Raw genomic sequence first — 20,598 nt, 5'->3', positions numbered from 1 at the left:
TTCAGTTACTAAGTTCAGTCCTGGCTGCTTGACCAAACTACCGTGTACTAGAGGAATATTTTCACTTAAGACTTCTGAAGGGGCCAGGAGGGTATTGAGCCTCTGGTCCTGAGAGGCTTGAGTGTTCAGTGGGCTCTGGGGGTCCCTTCACCCCAGAGTGTTTAACCAATAGAAGGGTGGTGGCAGTACTACCGTGCAGGGTTAGTGTAAAGCATACACAGCCCTAGCAGACCAGGTTGGCTAGGATCAATTGCCCAAGGTTGGGGATTGATTCCTGGGACAGTAAAAGTAGGAGGAAGGGAACTCCCTGCTTTCACTACATGGTGGCAGCGGTGGGATCGAAAAAGACTGAACCTATCTCTGGTTAAACATAGTTGTGAAAAGGTACAATTGGATAAATTACAATTATTAAAGATTCTGGCACAAAGGTTTGTTGTTTTGGAAAGTCAGGATGGATATAAGATCTAAACAAAAGAAGGCATTAGATCAGGTTTCCACTGAGAGTAGTGATGAGGAACAAACAGAGATGTTACCTCAAAGCAATTTTGAAGCAGCAGGAGGCAGCGCAGAGGGGCTGCCAGTCCAAAGCTTTACTCCGGAGGGAGAACGAGCACCGTCACCGGTACGGGGTCGACGGAGTATGGATAGCCAAGTTAGCCAGAGTGGGGGTGTGCCACCCATGGATATGTGGGCAGAAATGCACAACTTCTTCTCGAAACAGATGGCTCTTATGACTACCCTTGTACAACAACAACAAGCTTTTGCCCCACCAAGCCAAGGACTGAGGTCTGGCAGAGTGTGTTTGGGAGGAGCGGATCCAGCAGATTTTCCGTTTTATCAAGCGGGAGAGGATATCTCCGAGTTTTTTTTAATCTTTGAGCAAGCGTGTGTGGACCAGTCTTTAGACAAAAAATACTGGATGAAAATTCTACGCACTCAAGGAAAGGGAGAGTTAAGAAGTCTAATGTGTAAACTCCCGAGAGAGCTAGCTGATGATTATGAAAACTTTGTGAAATTGGCAACAGCCCAGTTTGCGCTATCCACCAGGGCATGTTACCAAAAGTTTGAGACTTTGACAAAAAAATCAAAAGAGACGTTTTCAGCATTAAGCGCTCGTACTGCTCAAGCTATGGATTTGTGGATTGCAGCTGCAAAAGCTAATACTTTTGAGCAGTTAAGGACTGTGTATACTCTGGAGAAATTTTACAAAATGTTGCCAAGAGAGCTTGCCGCAGCGGTGCGAGGCAAAAAGCCAAAAAGCTTGCAAGAAGCTGGTCATTATGCTGATGAACTAGATTCCTTTCAGGACAAAGAGGAATTGCCTAAAGCATATGTTAAAAAACCGGGCAATTACAAAGGGAATCAACCAGCGGGTGGAGGAAGTGAGTGGAAGAAAAAAACGTGGCCATCTGTAGTTAAGTCGGAGGACAAAGGGGAGAGCTCTGTTCCTGCTGCTGTTCCCGTGCGTCCGTCAGTTTACCAACCGAGTAAAGCAGTTTTGGAGAATTTATGCTTTCTATGTAAACAACCGGGGCACAGAAAGGACCAGTGTTCCCAACTGATTAAGAAGCAGAATGTGAGTGTCAGCAAAGGGACTAAAATAGCGGTAGTACAGAGAGCCCGTGATTATGAAGAACCAGGAGGGCAGTCATCTCCGGAAATTTCCCGTTGGTCGTCTTCGGATTCTAATTCCGACCAGGACTGGGAGTTTTCAGCTCCTAGTACTGAGAATAGTCCCATCACCCAAAGGAAAAGAAGTAAACAGACTCCTGCGGTGAGTGTTATTCAACCGGGAGAAAAGAAGGGGGGTGGAAGGAAAAAACCAACCCAGGAACTACTCCAAAGCGGGAAGGGAGAGAAGGAACGACTCCCTGCAGACAACGCTAGCTATTCCTGTTTGCCTGGCCAGATTGCTTGGTCCAACAAAATGTTTAAAGAGACTATTTTTGTGAATTATGTTAAGTTAACGGCCTTTCGCGATTCGGGCAGTGAGGCATCGAGTTTATCTCGCCATTTAATTCCGCCTGAATTAATTTTACCAGGGATTAAAGCGTCAGTACATGTTTATGGGATGTCTAATAAACTTTGTGATGTGGCTGATGTTTGGATTTCATATAAAAACTGGTCGGGAAAACATAGAGTATTAATTCATGATTACTCTGACCAGTTTTTCGATTTCCTGTTGGGGAATGATATTGCCTATGCACATTATTTACATAATCAGAAGGCTGGAAACGTGAATGTAAATGTTTTAACTAGAAGTGCAGTTAAGAAATTAGAGCGTGAACCTGATATGGAAATTCTACCACTAGATGGTGCTGTGACACGAGAAGTTGATGATTTAAACCAGCCGCTGCCAAATGGAGCTGGGAATAGGGATGATGTTGAATCTCCTGAGAAAGAGTTGCAATTAAATTCTGTTCGTTCTAAGGCGTTTAGGGAAGCTCTCCTACAAGATGAAAGTTTGCAAAAATGTAGGGAAGCTGCAGACAATGCTCCCTTGGAATTGTCTAAATCTGTGACCGTAAGATTCTATTGGAAAAATGGGTTGTTATACAGAGAGCATGTGCCGCAGGGTGCATCTGTGGATTGGAAACCTGTTAAACAACTGGTAGTTCCAGCAGCACATAGGCTGGAAGTGTTACAATTGGCTCATGATGCTATCAGTGGAGGCCATTTGGGAATAAAAAGAACTTTAGCACGAGTAACTCGTTGCTTTTATTGGCCCCAGATTGCAAAAGGGGTGCAGGATTTTTGTAAAAGCTGTTTAACCTGTCAGCTAGTAGGACATGCTAGGGATCACCCTAAAATGCCTATGCAAGTTTCTGAGATCATAGCAGAACCATTTGCCCGGGTTGCAGTGGATATTCTTGGTCCACTGACTGTGACGCCTAGTGGGAAGAAATTTATTTTGACTTATATAGATTATGCAACACGATTTGCTGAAGCAGTAGCTCTAAGCAGCATTACTGCCACGGCTATTTCAAAGGCTCTGTTAGAGATTTTTTCTCGGTGGGGATGCCCAAAAGTTATCTTATCAGATCAAGGCCCAGGTTTTGTAGCTAAACTCACTAAAAAGCTATGGGAGATTGCTGGGATAGAACATGTGATGTCTGTGCCTGGACAGCATGAATCCAACGGACTTTGTGAACGTCTGAACCTGACTCTAGGAAGAATGTTAAGGGCACATGCTGTAAAACATTCAGGTAACTGGGATGTGGCTTTGCCGTTTCTCATGTTTGCCTATAGAGATACCCCCCAGGCCAGTTTAAAATCTTCTCCAAATCAGTTGGTATTTGGCCGGGATATTACAGGTCCCCTGTCTTTGTTAAGGGCAGATTGGGAAGGAAAGATGGAATTCTCTTCTGTACCAGTAACCACATATTTACAAAACTTGCGTGAGACCCTAAAGGATGCATTGGAGACTGCCCATGAGAATTTAGCAGAAGCCCAGCAACAGCAAAAGGCTTATTATGATTCTCATACTAAGGCACGTCGTTTTGCAGTGGGTTCAGAGGTGCTGGTGTTAAAACCACAATCAGGATCTAAGTTGTCAGTAGCCTGGACTGGGCCTATGCTGGTTAAGGCACAACTGAGTGATACCAATTACTTATTGGCCTATCCTGATTCAAAAAAGAAACCAAGGGTTTACCATATTAATACCCTTAAGCAATACTGGTCTAGGGCAAAGCTGGTTTTGGCCTGCACTAGGGCGAAAGAGCAGGAGGAAGGGTTTGTGGACCTAGTGGCAGAAAGTCAACAAGAAGGGGGTATTGATGAGGTTTTTTTTTCTGATAACTTGGAATATGAACAATGTTCACAACTACGCCAAGTTTTGGTGGATTTTCAATCTTTGTTTTCTAGTAAGCCAGGGAAAACACATTTGGCTAAACATTCTATTTTGACAGGTGATCATCCACCAATGCAGTCCTCCCCTTATAGGGTAACTGGGCCACATGCTAAAGCGGTGGAAAAAGAAATACAGGCCATGTTAGACTTAGGGGTTATTGAACCTTCTGTTAGCCCCTGGTCTTCCCCCATTGTGCTGGTAGCCAAGAAGGATGTTAATGAAATTCGTTTTTGTGTGGATTACAGGAAATTAAATTCAATCACCCAAGTGGATCCATACCCCTTACCCAGGATGGACCATCTGATTGAAAGGTTGGGGGCTGCTAAGTTCATCACCACCTTGGACCTAACTAAGGGTTACTGGCAAGTACCCCTAGATGAAGATGCTGTCTTGAAATCTGCCTTTGTTACCCATATGGGCTTGTATCAATTTAAAATGATGAGTTTTGGGCTTAGGAATGCTCCTAGTACGTTCATGAGATTAATAAATTCTGTCCTGAATGGTTTAGGAGATTACGCCTGCACCTATCTTGATGATATCGCGGTGTATAGTGGGGATTGGGAATCCCATGTGAAACACTTAAGAACTGTATTTCAAAGGCTGCAGGATGCAGGACTTACCATTAAAGCCCAGAAGTGCCAATTTGGGTTGGGAGAGGTTTCCTATTTAGGCCATAGGGTGGGTAGTGGCTGTTTGAAACCTTTGGATGCCAAAATTGAAGCAATTACTAATTGGCCAATACCTCAAACCAAGAAACAAGTTCAGTCATTCTTGGGGCTTGCTGGTTACTATCGGCGTTTCACTCCCCACTTCAGTAGTCTTGCCACCCCTTTGACTAATTTGTGTAAGAAATGCAAACCAGCACGGGTGGTGTGGTCGTCCGATTGTCAACAGGCCTTTGAGGCTTTAAAGGCTGCATTAATAAATTACCCTGTTTTAAAAGCCCCAGATTTTGCTGAACCCTTTGTGGTACAGACTGATGCTAGTAATTGTGGTTTGGGTGCTGTACTCTTGCAGAAGGATTCGGAGGGAGAACTCCACCCTGTAGCCTATCTGAGTAAAAAGCTAATAGAGCGAGAGCGCCATCTAGCGACCATTGAGAAGGAGTGTCTTGCTATAGTTTGGGCCCTGGAGAAATTAAGACCGTATCTTTGGGGACGTCACTTCCAATTGCAAACGGATCACTCTCCCCTGTGCTGGTTGTCCAGAATGAAGAATTCAAACCAAAAACTATTGAGGTGGGCTCTGTTATTACAAGATTTTGATTTCACCATAAATCATGTGGCTGGGAAGAATAATAAAGCCGCCGATGCTCTATCTCGTATGTATCATTTAGATGATTAATGCTGATCTTGTGCTTTGTAACTGATCTTGCTATGTTATGCCTGAAATTATTTTTAATAAATGTATAATTTAGTTTTGTATTTTAAGGTGATAATCTTTTTGATGTCTTCTAGAGCGATGATATCAAAGGTGTTCAACCTTTGATGTCATCTTCCTCGAAAGGGGGCGTGTCATGCCAGTTGATCCCCTTAATTATTTTCCTGGGTCCCTGGTCATAGATAGTTAACTCCTTTGATATTTTTTCATCCCAGAGACCCGGTGATTTTTACAGCCCCAGCTGTATCAGCTTACTGCAAATTGGCACCTCCTTATCAGCAACGAGGGGCCTGGTTCCGTCAAGGCCGTAAAAACTCCTACGGTTTGTTATGGGAAACCAGGAGAGATGGGGCCTGGTACTGTGGGAACATCGTTTCATCATTCCTGTGTTGGAACTGCTAAATTAGTTGATTGCGCCCAGCTGAGGTAAGGATTTTTCTCTATAAGAGAAGGCCTCAGCTCTTGGGCTGTGTTCCACTTGTGGGCACCACCTTGCTTATGGTGATGCTCTGCGGTGGCTCCACTATACTTCCTGACTGACCGTCCCTGAGGGGAAAGATACTAACTCCTGAGAAAGAGCTGAGGCTTGTAAGTACAATTGAGGCAGTTAGTTTTATTATTTTCATTTTTGTGCCAAGAACCTTTATATCTTGTTTGTTATATACCTTGCCCCTTTTGGGTGTTGGTTTTAGGATTTAATTTGCTGCTCCAACTAATTGTATGTACCTTTTTATCTTTTGTACCCTTTACCCTTTTCTTATTTTCCTTTTTTAATAAACTTTACTTATTTTAAAGCAACGTGTGTTTATTCCAGAGAAGGGGTTCAGTTACTAAGTTCAGTCCTGGCTGCTTGACCAAACTACCGTGTACTAGAGGAATATTTTCACTTAAGACTTCTGAAGGGGCCAGGAGGGTATTGAGCCTCTGGTCCTGAGAGGCTTGAGTGTTCAGTGGGCTCTGGGGGTCCCTTCACCCCAGAGTGTTTAACCAATAGAAGGGTGGTGGCAGTACTACCGTGCAGGGTTAGTGTAAAGCATACACAGCCCTAGCAGACCAGGTTGGCTAGGATCAATTGCCCAAGGTTGGGGATTGATTCCTGGGACAGTAAAAGTAGGAGGAGGGGAACTCCCTGCTTTCACTACATACTGTAGATGACAGCCACCAACCTTCAGCCACAGGAGATACTCCCAGGTCACAAGCTGAGCCGGGAGATGGTCCCAAACACAGGGGTGGAGGATGAGAAACCCTTCAGGGTGTATCTCCTTCATGAAATATTTTGGAATCGCTTCTCTAGTGCACTGCTGTCATACATCAGCTATGCTGCTCAGGGAGTGACTATTTCACTCCCTGGGGGCTGCATTTCCATCTGGGCAACCTGCCAGGGGCCAAATGTCAATGGTGGGCAGAGTCAGAGGCAAAGGTGGGCACAGCAACAAATGTAAGTTTTACCTATGTATAGTATCAACACATACTCAAGCTCCCCTCGCTATTCTCCACCTAGACAAGCAAGAGGCATTAGCAGAGTTCAAAGACATCTTCCAGCTAAGCAAAAACACTTGGGACATGAAATAGGGCTGGTAGGAGTGGGGGGGAGAGGGCTCTAACAGCACTAAAATAATTTCTCTTCATATTCTGAAAAGGTGTTAGAAAAGAGCAGGGTTTTACCAGACACACTAAAAGTAGCACTTACGTGCAGCAAAGTGTCATGTTAGTACTTCAGTGTGCTACAAAAATACATTTGTATGCACAAGGATTTTTTGGCTTACACCAGGAATGGTGAACCTGTGGGCTTCCAGATGTTGTTGGAATTCAACACCCATCACCCCTGACCATCGAGCATGCTGGCTGGGACTTAATGGGATTTGGAGTCCAAGTATATCTGAATGCTCACATGTTTACCATCCCTGCCTTACATTATTGAATATAAACAACTAAGGGTCCAATCCAGCCACACTTAAGGAACTGCAAGTTCTACTGATTTCCGTGGGAGTTACACACCTGCTTAGATTTCCCACTGAAATAAATGGGATCATGCCCCAAGGGCCCTAAAGTGTGGCATAAGCTTTCATGGATCAGAGCTGCCAGTAATGATGTGTTAATGATGTGTTAAAAAAATTAGAGAGTTCCTGTAATCTACATTTCAATGTTGGACCTTCTGATGCTTTAACTGGCATGTGTAAATCTTATGTGTTGTAAAATGTCAACTGTGGGAGGCACTGCTAAAAGCTGAACTAGAATGTGTATCTGTCCTCCTAGCAAAAGAAGTACTCCTCATGAATAATATCTTATCTGTCTTGTGCTCACCCAGCAAGAAATTCAATCTATCCTCACCCTTTGTCCATTTTTCACACTTCTGTGTTTATTTCAACAGGAGAGAATCCAAATGAGGAATTACATTTAGCATTCTGTAATAAAAGGAATCTGGCCACAAGCCTGTGCTGAACACCAGAACAAGTAAGTCAGGAGATATTTCTTCTATAAACTTATCAGCCAGGACTTGATCAACCACAGGCACCAAACTTGCAACTTACAAATAACATTTCCGTAAAAAAAAAAACTAAAATAAAACAAGAGTCATGTTCCACACAACTAGTAGAATGCAAAGAGAAAAACACCTTTCCCAGTACAGTACTGTAAGATGATTTGATTTGATTGGAATGCTCAGGGAGAGGAAATTGGAAAGACTGGAGCAAGTCATTTTTAATTCAAAACCAGAAAAGCATTTTAGAAAATATCTAATTCATTTACAATGAATTAGCAAGATTAAAATCTTGTCACAGCAGGCTGACTATTAACCCCATGCTGCTTTGAGAAACAGCACTCCTTTTATTCAAGCACTGCTTGATTCTAGGGTGGGGAGAAACAATTTGGGGTGCATCAACAAAGGAAACTGGTTTTTCAGAGAAAGACTAGCCAGAAGAGTAAAGGGGCATGGGGGAAGAGATGACGATTTCCTCCGTGAATGCACTAGTCCCTAAATAATGGCTAGCATGCAACAAAGCTCTGAAGGGTTTACTTCTTGTCAGGGCCTTCAATTCAAAAAGGATTTCAAGGTTCAAGATTCATTTGCACAGCACAGAATGAGCTCATCATTTCTCAAGTGACTTCTAGATACATTTTTTAGATATTTCAGGAGGAACATCTCATGATAACTCTTATCCTCTCCATTGTTTAACCTTCCCCTTCTGTTATTGGAACATCTGACTATTATGTTTTTAATGTAAAATATTATTGCACTGTTTTGTTCATTTAGCACAGACAGATTGTTAATTTCTTGGAAGGATGTCCAGGATTGCTTCCATGCGATAGCCCCTTAACCCTGCTGAGGCATTGCTTTTCCATAGTTAGCTGGAAATGGAACTTAAACAGAGGTGCCATACTTTTTGCATGCAAAGATAGTGCTTTGCAACTGAGCTACAGCCTTTTCCAGAGGTGCTATATTATGCAGAGTGCCCTGCCTCACGGCCAAGGTCCTTCTGGAATGTTTAGTCAGAAATCAATCTCATTCATCAAAGGTCCTTTCCAATTAAAAGTTTCCTGTTTGCAGGTCTGCCTGTTTTATGCTTCCTGTTGATCACAGCTTCTCTTTGAAAAGTACCAATTCCTGTAAGCCTGAGAGTGAGGCTTTAATTACCGGTTTCCTTGCATCATTTTTTCTTGGGTGTCAGTTTTTCTCTGTGAAATTAATGTTGTACCATGGGAAACAGCCCTCAATCCTGAAACAGTTGTTTGTAGGGTATAACCTATGGCCAACTGAAGTACAGTATGGCTTAAAGGATGGGGTGGAGAATCTGTGGCCCTCCAGACATTGTTGGGATTACAACTCCCTTAATCCTGGCCATTTGCCATGCTGGCTGAGGCTGACGGGAGTTGGAGCCCCACCCCTAGCTTAAAGCAAGTTAAAATTGCTTCTCCGTAATCAGGCACCGGAAGCTTTACATTAGTTGCTTCCTTTTAAATTTTAGGCCAAAAATGTCTAATAAAAGGGATGCCTACACAAGCTGGCTAGCATGTTTTTGTGAATTTGTTTTGAAGGCTGCTGAACTGTATCCGTCACATCATTCTCCACTTTTACAGCTATGCGGTAAACATTCACAAAGCAGGATTAGCCTGTCCACTCCATCTGGTTTAAATTATTTACAAGTGAGTTTATCCCTAACTCAAACTTGCCTTTGCATTACTCCCAGAGGAAATTCCAGAAAGAGGGTTTCACTTAGCTCCTCTTTGCCTGCTTAGAAAAGTGAGTGGAACAGTACACAAGCGAACTGCCATGCTTCACAATAATCCTAAGAAAAGAACTGCCCACCTTTGTTCATATGATACACAATAACAAGCAGACACCACTCACAGGCAAACTTGCCTCTGCAAACCCACTGAAACAGGAGCATCAGCAGAGTATTCCAGATTTTTTTTGGCATCCTCTTTAATATACTGGATGAAGAAATGGACACTGCTCTTGTAAGGAAGTTGTGAATGATGCAAAATAAATAAATAAATAAAAGGGGACGCAAGGACTCTAGAGCATAAGGGGGGGAAATCCAAATGCCCTCAAAACTGGTCTACTAATAATTATAAAGTTAACCCAAACAAAGACAAATATAAAGTACAAAATGCAGGACTCGTCAAAGCATATATATAAGATTGGGGATAACTAGTTGGACAGGCCACTGCTGAGGTTACAGTGGATAACAAATAACTTTATCCAAGTTCTATGCTGAATAATATACAGAACTCTACCGGCACATCTGTCTAGAGGGCCAATGCACATGAAACCTATACACACAGGGTTGAATCCAGTGCTAGTCCTATTCAGAGTTATTTAAGTAACTCCTTTGAGCTACTCAGCCGGGATTTACTAAATCAATGTCTTTTACCCATGCTGACAAACAAATATACTAGAGATGGTAAAGCAGCGTTGTTTTCAGCAGACTTTGTTACTCACAAATAGTAATAGGGGGATGTGTGAGTGGGAGAAGGTTCAGCTCCCTCAAACACCTCTGCATGCTTATGCTGTGCTTTAAGTCTCCCCTTCTGCTGCTTTATACGGAATGGGAAGCAGACTGATTCTGACATGTAGGTCTGCTGTCAGCATGGTAATTTTCCACAGTGGTATCTACAGGGTATAAACTATTTGTCACTGCTAAAAGATAACAATACCTCATGAACGACTAATGGGTAATTTCCAAGATTATACTAATATACGGAGATCTCATCATCACCACAAAAAAAACGCATAGGGGTGTGTAATTTTATATATATAATTATCTTAGGTTGGTTCAAAGTTACATATGTAAGCTAGAACAAACCTCTTGCTGAGCGGGCTTTTGGAGGTTCTTTGGCTGCCAGGAAGGATGCAGGCTGAAAATACAAAAAAGTATTAAAAGTTTGTCAGCATTAATCATTTAAAGGAGTCCCCACACTCTCCTCTCAAACAGATGAAACGGAGTCTAGACTTGTCCAGATACTAATAACGTTGGTCTGTGACAGATATAGGGAACCTATGGCCTCTCCGATGTTGTGGGACTCCAACTTCCATCAGTCACAGTCAGCATGGCCAATGGTCAGGGAGGCCAATAACATCTGGTGGGCCACAGATTCCCCATTCCTTGTCTAAGGTTGGTCAGATAAGATACACATCTGTTAAGAAGGCAAAACAGCACATTTTATTTATTGTTTATAAGATGTAATTTGTTTGACATATCACAATTTTTTTAAAAAAATGACAAAGCCCCCCTCCCCAAAATGACAAAGCCCCAAATGTTTCACTCTTTTCTTGTTGCCCTAACAAATGCAACTTATACCTTGTTGACAACCTAGGAGACAGAAAGCCACTGCAAATCTGATGACTGCATTATATCTATTATTAGTAACAAAATTCCTGCCATCCTGCCACTGTTATTGATACTGGCAGTGTGCAGAGCTTTTAAGTATGTAATAGAATTGTCACCTATCCTGGATGTTTAAATTCTGTCTTGAAGGGGGACTTTTGCACAAGGGAAAAGCTGGGTTTTAAAATATATATATGGTGTACCTTAACACCACAATATGGCAATCCACTCCCCACTTTGACAAATGCATGCTGCTGCCTTCACTTGCATTGCTTTCCTCTAAAACAAGAAGAGGGGTGGAGACAGCTGACTATGGACTTCTTTATACTTTGCTTTGAAACTAATCAAATTTAGCTTGTGTACAGGTCTCGTTACAGGCAGAATGCTTGGTTAAAATATGGCAATTTGGAGTATGGGAACAGTGGCATTGAACATAATCAGTGATGTCACTGGCACTATCCAGTAGGTGTATGTGATTTTAGTACAGAGTTGCATTACAATTTGCTACGTGTCTGCCAACTGTGGTTGAGGGGGTTGAGTTATAGGGAAAGGCAACATCCTAGAAATGGAAGTGTTGCTCATTTGTTACAAAAGATCCAGACATCGTCCTTCAAGGGAACAACTGCACATTTACTATGCCGTAAAAGGTCTTCAAAGGCCCTCTGAAATGCAAGAACAAGCCATGGCAGTATATGAATATCCTTCCCTCATATAAATACACTGAAGTTTCTACTACTTGGTGGTTCTACAAGCTTTCATCAAATAATCCAGAGAATGGCTGCAAGATTGGTAAAGGGAGCCAATAGTGGCAATTTTAATTTTAGTTCTAATCTGATAAAGTGTCCCACTTTTTTGTTTTCTTGTTACTTTTAAAGGCTTCTTAGCTTTGTGACTAATATGCAATTACATTGATGAAGCTGGTTTACTGTATGTCACAGTACCACAGGAATGGCTTGTGATTAGTGAAGGAAGCTATTTTGTTCTTGATGCAAGCTAAGAGCATCACCTCATGTCTTTGGGGAAGGAGCAGTAAAAAAACCCACTTTGTCAGACAAATTAGGTACACAGGCTGGGATTCCTACTAGATCTGATCTTTTCTTTGAGGCCCAAGTGGCCTCGGCAGCACAAACCACCTTTCACTAGCTAAAGTTGATGTGCCAGCTATGGCCTCTCCTAGACAAAGAGAGCTGCTCATAATTTTTCATGCTGTGGCAACATCCAAACTGCATTAGTGTATATATGTGGGGCTGCCCTTAAATACAGTTTGGAAAATACAGTTTGTAATTGAGCAACTATATTTTGTACTAACTGAGATAGGCATATGGAATACATCTTGCTAGTCTTAAAACAATTTCACTTACTCCAAGTAAAAGTGTATTTTTATAGTATTTTATTACTATGTTGTATTCAGGATGTTGTTTGGTTCTTGTATTGTTTGTGTGTTTTTGTTTTTTGAGTTATGGTATTTATTGTATTTATATATTGCCCTTGCTTTTACCTTTTATGTACACCGCCCAGAGAGCCTTCGGGCTTCGGGCGGTATATAAATTAAATAAATAAATAAATACAGTGCCTTGCAAAAGTAATCAGACCCCTCACCAATGCTCTCACATTACTGAATTACAAATGGTACATTGTAATTTCATTCTGTATGATATTTAACACTGAAACTCAAAATCAATTATTGTAAGGTGACATTGGTTTTATGTTGGGAAATGTTATCAAGGACACAATTACCTTACCATTGGCCTCCACCTGTGAACCATTAAAATTGCTGTCACACTGTCAGTTTAAAAACCCCACTGTTGAAGAATCATTGGCCAGGCTGTGGATCTGAAGGAAAATGAAGACCAAAGAGCATTCCACAGAAGTGAGAGACAATGTAATACAAATGCATAGATGAGGAAAAGGGTACAAAATAATATCCAAGTGTTTGGATGTCCCAGTGAATACAGTTGGATCAATAATCAGGAAGTGGAAGCTGCATCACACCACCCAGGCACTGCCAAGAGGCCATCCCTCAAAACTCAGCACTCGAACAAGAAGGAGACTTGTGACAAAAGCCACAGAGAGGCCAACAATCACTTTGAAGGAGCTATAGAGTTCAGTGGCTGGGAGTGGAGGAATGGTGCACCAGTCAGCTATATCAAGAGCTCTGCATAACAATGGCCTGTATGGGAGGGTGGCAAGAAAGAAGCCGTTACTCAAAGAGTACCATTTGAAAGCACGTCTGGAGTTTGCCAGAAAGAATGAGAGTGCCTCAGCTACGAGATAGGAAAAGGTTTTGTGGTCAGATAAGACTAAGATAGAGCTTTTTGGACAAAATGCAAGGCGCTATGTGTGGCGCAAACCTAGCACTGCCCATGTCTCAAGACACACCATCACTACAGTGAAGCATGGTGGTGGCAGCATGATGCTGTGGGGATGCTTCTCATCAGCAGGGACTGGGTATCTTGTTAAAACTGAAGGAAGAACGGATGGAACAAAATATGGGGAAATACTGCAAGAGAACCTGCTTCAATCCACTAAAAAACTGAGGCTTAGGAAGAAATTCACTTTTCAGCAGGACAATGATCCCAAGCACAAGGCCAAACAACATTGGAGTGGATCAAGAACAAAAAGGTGAATGTCCTACAGTGACCCAGTCCTGATCTCAATCCCACTGAGAATCTGTGGTGCTGTTTGAAAACTGCGGTCCACAAGCAATGTCCAACCAACCTGAATGGCCTGGAGCGAATCTGCCAAGAAGAATGGGCCAAAATCCCTCCGACACTGTGTGCAAAGCTGGTACATACCTACCCCAAAAGACTTAAAGTTGTTATTGCAGTGAAAGGTGACTCTACCAAATATTAATGTGTGGGGGTTGAATACTTATGCAAGCAACATGTTTCAGTTTTTTGTTTCTTACAAGCATTTCCCAACATAAAACCAATGTCACCTTACAATGTTCGAGTTTGAGTTTCAGTGTTTCAACATAACATATCATACAGAACAAAATTACAACGTACCATTTGTAATTCAGTAATATGAGAACATTGGTCAGAGGTCTCATTACATTTGCAAGGCACTGTATATTGCCTCATTTCAAGATGCTAATTTAACACTTAATACTAGACATTGCCTAGAGCCAGGTTACCTTAAGAACAGCCTTCTGCCAAATAAACCTGCCCAATTATTGAGATCTTCTTTAAACATCCTCCTGCTAGAGTGCTGATGCAAGTGGTGGTCCACAATAGGGCTAAAAGTGTTGGCAGAAGCATAGCCAGCAGTTCGCTTCACAAAGAGAGAAAGGAAAACACAAACAGATAGGAAGGGGTTAAACCGAGCCGAAGACAAGCCCAGGAGCTAACAAGGCTCATATTGCAGCAATCACACAGCTGCTGCCTATAGTCCTCAGATAGAGCTCAAGGGTTATAAAAAACAGAGGGAGCAGAAAGCAAAAGTGTGGGGGATAAGGCTTGGTGTTGTGTTATATGTCCATTGCTGTACTACTGTCTCGTATTGACTGTCTGATAAGGAGCCAGTAAATGTATCTTCAAACCTCGGAACGTTGTCTCTCGTGTTTGCTCTGTATCCTACCAGCCACTTCCAACAGAGGGTTATGGGCCCAGGAACATAGCTGAACTATGGAGCACAGGACCAGTCTGCCGAACACCAATCCAGCGTGCAGTTACAGAAAGGTGACAACACGGTAATAGGTGGTAATGTCGTATCCAACACTGTTGCCCCTAGAGAGGCTCCACGACTCCAATTATGCCAGCTGGAAAGTCCGGATGGAAATGTATTTACGCCGAGAGGGTCTTTGGTGTGTTATAGAAAGGGATTCTCCCACGGATCCACCCTCAGAGGAATGGCTACGTCTGGACGAAAAGGCAAAAGCCTGTGTGGTTCTGGGACTACAAGATAATCAGCTGCTGTGGCTGTATTGTCTACACTGATACAAGCAAGCCTGAAATATTAACCCAATTGTGGCTGAAATAATTTTTGTCTCTGTGGTTTTAAGAATGACAACCAGGAAAGTGAATGAGACCATGGAAGAAATTATGTTTCAGAAAATAATGGGTGAGATTGAGATAACGAAACAAACCCTGAGACAGGGTAGACAGGAGATGAAAATTGAATTTAACAAAATGACGCAGGAGCTTAAAGAAATAGTGGATTCTGTGAGAGAGGAGTTTGATGGGATAGGGAAGCTACAAGCCCTGGAGATTGGAACAAATGTGAAATTTGAAAAAGATTTGGATTTTATGGATGTTAGAAATAAAGTTGACTGTTTGGAATTCAACGTTGTCTCTGAAGAAATTAATGAAGATTTTGGTGGTAAAGTTATCAATGTCTTGGATAATTTTCTGGACTGGAATGATGTGATGGAGTTTGACATAGAAAAAATCTATGGAGTTGGCTACAGATATGTGACAGTGGAGAAACTCTTAAGATATGAGCCAGTGCATTTTGTAAAAAAGAAGAACAGAGATATGACTTTGCAGCAATACTTCAGTAACATATTCAGAATTCTTGACTGGAATGATGTGATGGGGCCTGACATGGAAAAAATTTATGGAATTAACTACAAATATGTGACAGAGCAGAGATGCACCCAGAACAGAGATGTGACTTTACAACAATATTTCAACAACATATTCAGAACTGATGGCAAAGACGTATTTGTGATGGGGGAAATTCCCATCAGACTCTTGTTATATGACTATGGCTATGACAGCAAGATCATCATGGGATACTGATAATGGATGAATGGATACTGAAACCACTGGATTTAACAGCTATGACAACAAGATTATTATGGGATATTGATAACGGAAGAATGGCTACTGAAATTACTGGACTTAACAGGATTATTGAAGATGGAAGATGGAGTTAATATAGATAATGGAAGAATGGCTATTGAAATTATTGGGCCTAACAGATTTGAATTAGATGGATTAAGCGACATGTTTATTTGGAGAAAAATTGAAAGATATATCTTTCAAGAAATTGAAACCTCTCTTTGACTTTTTGTGGAAAGAATAAAATAATGTTTATGAGATTTGATGATTAATTAAGATAATTACTGGAGGAAAGTGATTTTATAATATAATTTTAGAGATAGGATTGTTATATATTCTAGACCTATAACTGATCTGCAACAAACCGGAAGTCGATATTTTATTTTATTGTTTAATTGTTTTTGTTTTGTTTTGTTTTTTCGTCTTTGAAAATTTGAATAAAAATTAATGATAAAAAAAAGATAATCAGCTGCTGTATGTACGAAACCAGTACACCACAAAAACCGTCTGGCAAGCCCTTCGAGACGTGCATGTAAAGAAAACAGCAGGGAGCAAGGTTCGGATTGCAAGGAAGCTGTTCCAGACGCGTCTAAAGGAAGGAGGTTCCATGCATGAACACTTACAAACATTAAATAGCCTGTTTGCAGAACTGCAGGAGAGGGATGTAACGTATTCTCCTCAGCAACAGGTTTATTTGATCCTCTCCACGTTAGATGACTCCTGGGATGCTCTAGTATGTGCGTTAGAGACTATGGATGATGACAGTCTTACGGTGGAATACGTGTCGGGTAAACTCATCCAGGAATGGGAAAGGAGACGAGAGAGGGGGCAGAAGCAAGTTACAAGTGGTTCAGCGCAAGTGAATGACGGCACTAAAGCATATGCTGTGAGGAAATGCTTCAAATGTGGATCGGAGAAACATCTACGTAAGCAATGTCCAGCGAAAAAAGAAAAACATAAAAAAGAACAGTACTCTGTGCGTGTTGTGAGGACAAGCAGAGTTACGAAGGAAACAGACGGAGCGATAGGAGAAACGCTGTGGGTTATCGATTCAGGCGCAACCCATTTTCTTGCGAAAGAGAAAACGCAGTTTCAGACTCTCTCCCCTGTACGTGAACACGTAACCTTAGCAGATGGCACGACAAGAGAGGTAAAGGGACAGGGCACATTGTATATGACCTGTATAAACACTCTGTTAACGAATGTATTGTATGTGCCTCAATTTGAGAATAACATAATGTCTGTTATAAAGATGAACAAGATGGGATACAATGTACTGTTCTCAAAAGGGGTATGTGAAATAAGTAGAAAAGGAACAGTGCACGCTAAGGGAACCCTAGAAAACTCCTTATATGTGATAAGGTTGGTAAACTCTGAAAGCATAGCAAGTGTTATCATAAACAAGCCACCTCACGATGGATGTATCCATATGTATCACAGACGATTAGGGCATGCTAGCTTCGCAACCCTGCAACAAATGCCCAAACACAGCGCTGATGTAAGTTTCAAAAGCTGTGCAAATTATGTGGACTGCGATATTTGCAAAGAACACAAATCAGTAATAGCACCCATACAGAAAAGATGTGATATAAAGGTTTCAAGAAAGTTCGAATTACTTCACATGGATTTAGCGGGTCCATTCCGGAAATCCAAGGGTGGCGCCAGGTTTTATTTGCTACTCGTAGACACATACACTAAGTTTGGTTTCGTGTATCTGCGTAAGAACAAAGCGGAAGCAGGAGTAAACATAAAACACTTCATAAAGTGGGTTGGAAATAAATTCGATGCAAAAGTGACACAACTGTACTCAGACCGTGGAGGTGAGTTTCTATCAGAAGGGCTGCAAAGTTTCTTAAAGGCAGAAGGGGTAAAACATACCCTAACAGCTCCTTTTTCGCCCTTCCAGAACGGTTTGGCAGAACGCCGTAATAGATATTTGCAGGATATGTCACGTGCCATGTTATATGATTCCTCTTTGCCCTCAATATTTTGGGGAGAAAGCCTCATGTACGCTAATTACATGCAAAACAGGTTATTTGCGAGCGCAGTGCAATGCACACCCTATGAAAAGCGATATGGCTGCAAGCCGAAATTAAATCACATACGCACATTTGGAACACCCTGTTGGGCAAACATCCCTAAAGCCCAAAGGAAAACTAGCCCCTAGGGCACTAAAAGGGCACATCATAGGATATCAAAGTGCAGCCTATAGAGTGTGGGTACCAAGTAAACAACGGGTTGTATTAAGCAGGAATGTATATGCTAATGACAAAGCATGGGAAACTACCAAAAACACGTTATGGTTGACTTGGGAGGTGAAGCGTCCCAGGAAGATACAGTAAAACCACTCCTTGAAGTAGGGGGATTAAACCAATCTGCAGTAATTAAGCAAGAAAATACTGAGGCTGACCCCACAGTTAGCAGCGGAGAAAAGAGCGCCTCAGAGGCTCACATAAACACACAGCAGGAAACCCTAAATATAGAACCCCACAGATCTCAGAGAACTAACTTGGGTAAACCACCTGATAGGTTCACGGTGTCTGTGGTGACTTCAACAGACCAAGGGGCAGACCCTGCCACTTATGATGAAATGAAAGAACTACCAAACACAGAGAAAGAGAAATGGCATTTGGCCATGCAAGAAGAAATAAACGCCATGATGAGAAATAGAACATGGATAATAGAAGCACTCCCACCTGGTAAAAGGGCCATAGGGTGCAAATGGGTATATAAAGTAAAAAGAACCAGTACAGGTGAAGTACTCAAATATAGAGCACGTTTGGTAGCGAAAGGGTTCTTACAAAAATACGGTGAAGACTATGACACTGTCTTTGCACCGGTGGTATGACATGAGACGGTTAGGTTAATGTTGAAAGAGGCTGCCATAAAGCAGCAATTAGTGTTCCATTATGACATTAACACAGCGTTCTTGTATGGAGAACTGGCTGAAGTCATTTATATGGAACAACCCAAAGGATTTGATGACAACGCAGGGCGCGTATGTAGACTAAACAGATCGCTATATGGTTTGAAACAAAGTGCGAAATGTTGGAACACGAAACTGAACGATGTACTACAAGAAATGGGGTACAAACAAGGAACAGCTGACCCATGTTTGTATGTGAAAGGGGAAGGTAGTACACTCACCTATTGTTTGGTATTCGTAGATGACATTCTATATGTATGTGCAAATGAAAAACAAGAGGCTACGTTTGGCGACCGATTGGAACGCCACGTTGAAATTAAACGCCTAGGACCAGTGGCACAATACCTAGGCACGGAGATCTGTAGACAAGCTGATGGCAGTTTCTCTCTCCATCAAGAGCGAAAAATTAGACAACTGCTCAGCGAGCAAGACATGAAAGATTGTAAGCCTGCTAAGACACCTATGGTTGTGGGGTTCCTGAAGGAAACACACAACGCCAATCCTATTGATTCACTAAAATATAGGCACATCATTGGCCAGCTCTTGTACCTTACCAATACAACTCGACCTGATATATGTAACGCCGTAAACATCCTCAGTAGGAAGGTAGAATGTCCAACCCAACAGGAATGGACAGGAGTGAAAAGAGTCTTAAGATACCTATAAGGCACAATGGGAAAACGGCTAACCCTGTCAGCAAAACAAGATGAGGGTTTCATCTGTTACACAGATGCAGACCACGCATCAGATCCCACTACCCGAAAGTCCACATCAGGTGTAGTCATTATGTATCACGGTTCCCCTGTGCAATGGCACAGTAAAAAACAAAGCATAGTAGCATTGTCGAGCACAGAAGCAGAATACACAAGCCTGTCACTAGTGTGCTCTGAACTGGATTGGTTTGAACAACTATGCAAAGACGCACAGTTGCCTGTACACAAACCATATACTGTATTTGAGGACAACCAGGCATGTATACAGCTCGCGCTGTCAGAAGCACATACAAAACGGACGAAACGTATTAGTGTCCGTTTTCATCATGTGCGGGACTGTGTTAAACGAGGACTGATCCGCCTACACTATTGTGAGACCAACAAAATGGTGGTGGATGTCTTTACAAAACCACTACCTGAGGAAAGGTTTGAACTGCTCATTAGCAAACTGGGAATGAGATGAACCTGTATAGTGTACCGTATATAATGCTATATGTAACTGTAGTAATGTAACCCTACGTAATATGTCAAAATATGTTTATTTGTGAATCAAAGTGGGGGACTGTTGGCAGAAGCATAGCCAGCAGTTCGCTTCACAAAGAGAGAAAGGAAAACACAAACAGATAGGAAGGGGTTAAACCGAGCCGAAGACAAGCCCAGGAGCTAACAAGGCCCGTATTGCAGCAAACACACAGCTGCTGCCTATAGTCCTCAGATAGAGCTCAAGGGTTATAAAAAACGGAGGGAACGGAAAGCAGAAGTGTGGGGGATAAGGCTTGATGTTGTGTTATATGTCCATTGCTGTACTACTGTCTCGTATTGACTGTCTGATAAGGAGCCAATAAATATATCTTCAAACCTCGGAACGTTGTCTCTCGTGTTTGCTCCGTATCCTACCAGCCACTTCCAACATTTGCAAGGCACTGTATATTGTCTCATTTCAAGATGCTAATTTAACACTTAATACTGGACATTGCCTAGAGCCAGGTTACCTTAAGAACAGCCTTCTGCCAAATAAACCTGCCCAATTATTGAGATCTTCTTTAAACATCCTCCTGGCTAGAGTGCTGATGCAAGTGGTGGTCCACAATAGGGCTAAAAGCTGTGGCACTCTGCC

At 42.0% G+C, this 20,598-nt stretch overlaps 2 protein-coding genes across 5 annotated transcripts in view; one reads left to right on the top strand and one right to left on the bottom strand.

Annotated features, from left to right (window-relative positions):
* The window catches only part of BBS4 (Bardet-Biedl syndrome 4), an 80,375-nt gene that overhangs the window by 54,033 nt on the left and 5,744 nt on the right, over window positions 1-20,598 (bottom strand). For all 4 annotated transcript variants that reach the window (XM_061594910.1, XM_061594914.1, XM_061594912.1 and 1 more), the window contains exon 2: window positions 10,537-10,588. In XM_061594910.1, coding sequence (XP_061450894.1) covers window positions 10,537-10,588 — 52 coding nt within the window. The remainder of the gene's footprint in view (window positions 1-10,536; window positions 10,589-20,598) is intronic.
* On the top strand, window positions 1,026-14,700 carry LOC133369596 (uncharacterized). The gene is made up of 3 exons (XM_061594916.1): window positions 1,026-1,774; window positions 7,602-7,684; window positions 14,641-14,700. The coding sequence occupies exons 1-2, from the start codon at window positions 1,130-1,132 to the stop codon at window positions 7,629-7,631; spliced, it is 675 nt and encodes a 224-aa protein (XP_061450900.1). The 5' UTR covers window positions 1,026-1,129; the 3' UTR covers window positions 7,632-7,684; window positions 14,641-14,700.

The sequence above is a fragment of the Rhineura floridana genome, chromosome 14, assembly GCF_030035675.1.
Source record: "Rhineura floridana isolate rRhiFlo1 chromosome 14, rRhiFlo1.hap2, whole genome shotgun sequence".
Classification (NCBI taxonomy): domain Eukaryota; kingdom Metazoa; phylum Chordata; class Lepidosauria; order Squamata; family Rhineuridae; genus Rhineura; species Rhineura floridana.
Note: the sequence above shows the minus strand (reverse complement) of the source record. Positions and strands in the feature narration are given on the sequence as shown.

Excerpts from the sequence above, each read along its gene's own strand:
- LOC133369596 (XM_061594916.1), top strand. The coding sequence starts at position 1,130 with ATGGATTTGTGGATTGCAGCTGCAAAAGCTAATACTTTTGAGCAGTTA. Across the intron at positions 1,775-7,601 it reads GAAGTAAACAGACTCCTGCG|GAGAGAATCCAAATGAGGAA; the intron begins GTGAGTGTTATT and ends TTATTTCAACAG.